Source organism: Leiobunum rupestre, chromosome 1 (assembly GCF_980474605.1).
Source record: "Leiobunum rupestre chromosome 1, qqLeiRupe1.1.hap1, whole genome shotgun sequence".
Classification (NCBI taxonomy): domain Eukaryota; kingdom Metazoa; phylum Arthropoda; class Arachnida; order Opiliones; family Sclerosomatidae; genus Leiobunum; species Leiobunum rupestre.
In genome coordinates this window covers 2739127-2745649 of record NC_143384.1, presented here as the reverse complement: position 1 = coordinate 2745649, position 6523 = coordinate 2739127, and the positions used below count along the sequence as shown (strand labels likewise).

The window sequence follows — 6523 nt, the reverse complement described above, 5'->3', positions numbered from 1 at the left end:
AGATAAATTAACTGGTAAAATTTCAATTAATCAAAAAAATTGCGGTTAACCGTTTATCCATGGATAGTATCCACGGATAGAAACGATTTAATATGGGAAAAATCCAAAAATAACTGATTATTTGTTGGATAATTTTTGTTTATGGATATTATCCAAATAAACGGTTAATTTTTATCCAAACGCCGACCTCTAGCAGGCATAGGTCGAGTGTTATTACAGTGATTTTTTAAAATTAATTTGACGTAGATTGCTAGCGCCACATATGTCAAATATGTAACTAGCCTTCTTCCGCGGGTAAAAGAGGCAATTAGAGTCTACCTTGGGTAGGTTGAAATCACCAACGACAATAATGTCAGTTTCTAAAACTGTCGCTTGTTTTTGCCAGTGGGTGTGGAGATCATCGTACAATTTGACGCTTCAGTTTGAAGAGAGGTATATATTACCGAGTAAAAGAGATCTTGAATGATTAATTTTAATTTCTAAGAAAATTGATTCCGCGATGTTTTCCAAGTCAGTACACCTTATCACGGTAAAGCAATTTTGTACGTAGTCCTTGAACATTTTGATAGCCAATGCGAATATTTTTAGTCATCATTATTACTGGGAGGTTTGAAGTTAAATTTTTTATCGTCAAGACGCTGGCCACGATATTCCATGATTAGATAGTTGTTCAGACAGTTGGTTGAGGTCCTTGAGTCCATCAAATTCGCATTCATCACAGCTGATATGGAAAGATGAGTAGGTGTTCAATTTCGTTTTAAGTTTGACACATTTAATGGTTTTCAAATTTGTTTCGTCATTAAGAATATCGGCGAGTTCATCTTCGGTCAAATCAGCAGTGTTCAGCTATTTGGTATCTAGGTAACAGATTAAAGATACTAGTTAAAAGATAATTGTATCTAAGGTTAAAGTATGTAGCGTATCTGTTAATTGTTAGTGGAAAGATACTTTTATCTAGTTCGGCTATAATTATCTAAACGTGCTACACTGTTTATCTTCTGATACGTATTCGAGAGTTATATTCGCGTATCGGATATTTCCGCGAACACTTAACTTAAACTATAGAACCCAGTAAAAAGTGAATTTATCTGAAGGTAAAAATATCTGTATCTAGGTAATAGGTAAGGCTTAGATATACCTTACTTCCCCTACGTCATATCGTCGACTGCTTCGTCGTCTTTCTGATTATTATTGATTATTATTACAGTACCCACGTCACGAAAAAGGCGCCTGTCCGCCCCTGAGTATGCCTCTTGTACGCTACAAACGTTAATAATGCTCAGTGTTTCTCTCAGAAACGTTTCCTCGGGGGAAGGTAACTAGGCTCAGGGTGGTTTTTACCAGACAAACGTGTGTGTGATGTGCATTGACAAGCTCTTAACACCCGGGAGGTAGACTTCCCCCCCCCCCCCCCCGGGAAAGATGCCTGAAAGAAACCCAGATAATGCTTATTCAAACTAAAAACATAATTACGTTCGTTTTCACTCTTTGTACCTGGTATATCTTTTTATCGATGCATTAAAATATAACTTCCAAAACAAGAAAGATACAGATAAGGAACGTCGCAGATATAGCCCCTCAAAAAAAGATAAGATACCAAAGGGCCATAATTTAGATACATAAGATACTTTCTTTGCAAACAGATACGGAAAAAAGTATGTGTAAGAGTTTTTTATTCATCTGTGTTCGCCTGAAAATAGGTAGAATCTTTTACCCACAATTGTATCTTGTACCTAAAAAATAGTACCTAAAAACGTAGCTAGACCCGTATCTAGATATCGTGTATCTAGATATCGCTGATCACCGATTCTTGAGATATATATCTTCATACGTATGTAGTGGCTTGTGATGTCTTTGATTGGCTAAATATAGTAGTTCCTTCTCTTGGAAACGATCGACCAAGGAAAGAATACCACATTTATCATGCGTAATTGAGATTGGAGTAGATTGAGGAGCACCAAGAATTATCCGGAGCGCAGCGTTTTTAATTTTTTGTAGTTTTTGAATATTGGTGACACTGATACTGGAGAAAACTAGCGATCCATATTCCAATATCGACCTTATATATTGTAAATAATTTTGTTTGGGCTTTCCTACTGGCCCCCCATCGCTGACCAGTAATAGCTTTGAGGAGGTTTAAGCGTCGTCTGCATTCCGTCGCAACATTGTTGATATGTATAGTTAATTTCGGATCGAACCAAATGCCAAGGTTTTTATACATTAGAACTTCTGTTATAACATTTCCATCAATATGAAGTGTCATATTTGTATATTTTCGACGTTTTAGTGTAAATATTAAATAATTGCATTTATTATACTGGAGGTGCAGTTCCATTAATTCTAGATTATGAGCAACTATATTAAGTGTATCTTGTTCTTTGGACTGATTGGAAAGTGGGACAAACAGCCCACAAAGCAATGTCGTCTGCATGGAGGCCTTGTTAAACTCCTTCAGTTTAATCCGCACATACACCATCGACAGCGAAGTTAAATACTATAGGACTCATAGGGTTGCCTCGAGGTAAACCCTTGTTAAAGAGCACCTCCTTAGAGAGACTGCCATTTACCAAGATTTGAATTCGTCGATTGGAGAGTAAATTTTTTATCCAATAATATAGATTGCCATAATATCCTGCGCTATGTAGTTTCTCGAGAAGGTTGGCTGTACCGAACTACCGATGCTGCCAAATGCATCTTGAAGGTCAAGAAAGACAAAACTCATAAGCTGTTTATTACGTAGGGCTGTGGCAGCCCGCTCTTTAATGCGCGAATGATGTTCCAAGCCAGATCTGTTTTTACGGAATCCAGTCTGCTGATGTGTAATATTTTTATTCGTCTCAAACTGGATTAATTTTAATCCGCCGTGTTTTGTAAATTTTAACACTCGGTAGCAAACGACATACCGAGCTCAAGAGTCGACGCGCCCGCAATAGCGGCCAACCCATTTGCCGAAATTCCATGAACAAGAATTTTCCCGCTATAAACTATTGCCGTTTCGCCACGCTCGGTTTTATATTTATATATTGGCTTCAATGCAAACACTATTCTAAAAATAATTTTCGGCTAGGGGCGCTCGACGCCAAGTTATTTTTTTGGTTTTTGGGTGAACGTAGAAACTCGAACGAATGGGCTGGTCGCTATGGAGCGAGGCATACATGGGCATTTTTGAGCGGTATTTGAGCGCTAATGTAAAAAAGACATTTAACCGCTCATCTCCGCTCAAAATAACTAAGCCGCTCATGAGAGCTGCCCACCTCGCTCAGCGAGGTTGCTCTGGTCGAGCGAGGCGGCGAGGGTTAAAACACGGAGTAATAAATAATACGTTAATCTACATCATCCTTGCAAAACGTTTTTCTTCGCCCTCTTACCGTAACGAACATTTTATGGAAAGGTCTATTCAAATATATGAATTCTGAAAAATAAGACGCGTTCAATTTATACCTTAAAGTAATAATTGGTTTAATATGAAAATTATAACAGACGCTTAAAAGTAATAAGTCAGACAGAAACTCCGCATTTTCTGTTTTTCAAGAAAGCGGCTTGCGTTATTTTAATTACGCAAAAAACTTAAGGCTTAATTTGAACAGTTCCGTTTAAGATATTTTACTTTAATTAATAAAATAAATTTATGAAGATTGGTATACATCTAAAACTAAAGCTCTTCTCAATTCGTTAATAAAAGAGTATTTCTTTTCCCCTGGAAATTAATTCTAACATTTGCAGTAGGCAAGCGGAACACCAATGGATTAGACATCAAATTGTTAACATTTCTTATAATTAATAATGGCGTTTGCAGACCGACTTAAGGGTCTATTTTCATTAAAATTTACGTTCTGTAATATTTACACAAACTTAAATCGTTACTGACAATTACAAAGAACTTCTAATATATTCAGAATTCGAGTTATTTCTCGATAAAGGTCCTTAAATTTAGTTTTCATTAGAGGAATCTCCGACTGTAATTTTTCCAATTCCTCTTTGAGTTCCGCCTGTTTCCCCTCGCTTTCGTCCAATGTTCGCGTCAATTGTTCCAGAGCGTCTTCGTATTTTGATTCTTTGGCCTTCAATCGTTTCAAAATTCTAGCGTTGTCCATTTTCCGATTCAAGATCTTCAGAGAGCCTCTTTCTAGGGCCAAATCGGATTTCACTATTTTGACGTTCAACGTCTTCTCGTTGAGTTCCAAAACAACGGCCGACAGTTCGGACATTTTGATGTTCAGCTCTTCAATGTCGGTAGTGTCCAAGATTCCACTGCTGAAATCTGGTTTCATTGAGCCAAACGTGCACAGCGGGTACTCGTCCGCGGCGACGTTGTCCGAATCTTCATCAGAAATAACGTGTTTACCTTGAGACGAATCACGTCCGACTTCAGTACCTCCTTCACTGGTGGCATCCTTTGCAACTGCTGTTGAATTGGCTGCTTCTGGATGTATCAACGGAGCTTTTATATTACCCAGGATTTTTATTTTTACTTGAGCGTCGACCTCGATTTCTGAGCATTTTCTGTCCAGAATGTCCATCGGTTTATTTATTTCTTCATTAAGGGTATCCGCGTTAGCTCCATTTTTCAGTAGCATTTCTACAATATCTTTATAACCACCTTCGCGGGCCAAATGCAAGGGTGTCTCTTCTCTGTTTGTAGCAAGATTGACATCAGCTCTGGGTTGAATTAGCTGATTTACAATGTCTACATTACCATTTACAATGGCGATGTGCAAAGGTGTGTTCCCGTCATTGTTTTTTACATTTGGGTGGACCTGGTTTAAGAGAAAGAGGCGCACCAGATCTTCGTGGTTGTTTCGCGTCGCCACGTGGAGCAAGGTTTCACCATTGACCTTTAAGTTTCCATTGCCTCCTCTCTCCAACAGCAGAATAACCATGTCCTTGTGACCTTTCTTTGTAGCGAAAAACAGCGGATTCCTTTCTTTATTCTCGTGTTCGTAGTTGATCTTGGCGCCTTTCTGCAGTAAGAGTTTCACAATTTGCGCATGTCCATTTTCCGTAGCCGCGGTCATCGGGCAGTAGAGACCATCCCGACTTGTTTCGTGTAGTGCCTTTTGTTTCAGAAGCGCCACGCATTCGTCGTAGTTCCCTTCACGCGCTGCGTGGTAGAGTCGAAGCGAAAGCGGGAATTCTTGTTCGATCAACTCCACTATTTCAGGTTGTTTGCATTTCTTAGCCCTGTTCACAGGGCTAACCTTGGCATTATACTTAACTTCCAGACTAGCTCCGTTGTGAAGTAGTAGACGGATCACGTTAAGGTGATCGTTAAAGAAAGCTTCTATTAAAGGAGACCACTGTGTGTCGTCCACCTTATTTAATTTGGCCCCATTTTTCAGGAGGGCCTTGCAAACGTCGTATTGACCATTCCGAGCCGCCCGCTGCAAGGCACTACCTCCGGCTTCATCTGGCTCATTAACGTCGACTACATTTCGAATGAACCGCAGCGCCATATCTTCTCGACCGTCTCTGATTGCCTTGAACAAGCCCATCATTGGTTGATTTCTAAAGAAAACAAATAGAGAACACTCAAGTTAGAAAATGTTCAGTATAGCTTAGAATAGCTTTTTCAAGTGCCAAATACGTTTCGCGACGGAGATGCTAAAATTAACACGACTGTTATAGTTGAGCCGCCCTGTTACAAATCGTACAATAACAATGCATCCCTTTTTTTAGCGAATTGGCCAGAAATCTCTCTTAAAAATAAATATAGTTAATACAACCGAAAATGTAGTTCAGAAATAATCAGAACTAAAAATATAATTTACCCTACCTCACCAATGAACATACGTGTAGCTATAATTATTAATACCTTACTTATGATAACATTCAATTTATACGCCGGGGTTCGTATACGCTGTTCAAAAAACCGTACTTCTCCATAAAAATTCAGTTACGCATTAACAAATCTAGATTAAATTTAGCCCCAGCTAATATATAAATATTACTTTCGAGAAAATCAGACTTAATTTAAGAAACTAAATGTAGAGTTTTACAAGAAAATGGGGGTCCGTTTAGCTATAACCACAGGTTTAAGTTGAAATAATCCTCACCTTACCAAATATATTAAACTTAATTTTGAATAAAATATGTAATGCACAAAGCGAAAATACGAAAAACAGTAATTTGGACAAACCCCCAAAGCTAAGGCTCAGATTTAAAAACATTGTTGTGTGATAACGAGGCCGGTCAGTGTAGCGTAAACTAGATATCGTTGAAATTTATAATCCTAACTGGTAAAAAGTAATGTATGACACTGCGGCATCGGCTACTTTTAGTCGCTCCTTGTAGCTTGCCCGTGGGTGTGTCCTGTTCTCGTTTCTAAGATTAAAGGCCTAGGTTTTCTTCTGCCTGTCACCCTGGATATTTACTTGCCCTCAACGCTCCCCTTGCATATACGCTTACCGCAGCACACCTTTTTGGAGAAGGTCCGGCGACGAAATGCGCCTTTCGAACGCGTCGTTTTCTGCCTGCCAGTTGGTGCCCCGTGGAGATAAAAAAAAGTCCGCGAGTTAGCCCCTTC

General features: G+C 39.0%; 1 protein-coding gene across 1 annotated transcript; it reads right to left on the bottom strand.

Moving 5' to 3' along the window:
* Window positions 1–3839: 3839 nt before the first annotated feature.
* On the bottom strand, window positions 3840–5492 carry LOC149960409 (uncharacterized). The gene has a single exon (XM_090180897.1). It carries the CDS (start codon window positions 5490–5492, stop codon window positions 3861–3863), a length of 1632 nt encoding a protein of 543 aa, XP_090037023.1. The 3' UTR covers window positions 3840–3860.
* Window positions 5493–6523: the final 1031 nt, after the last annotated feature.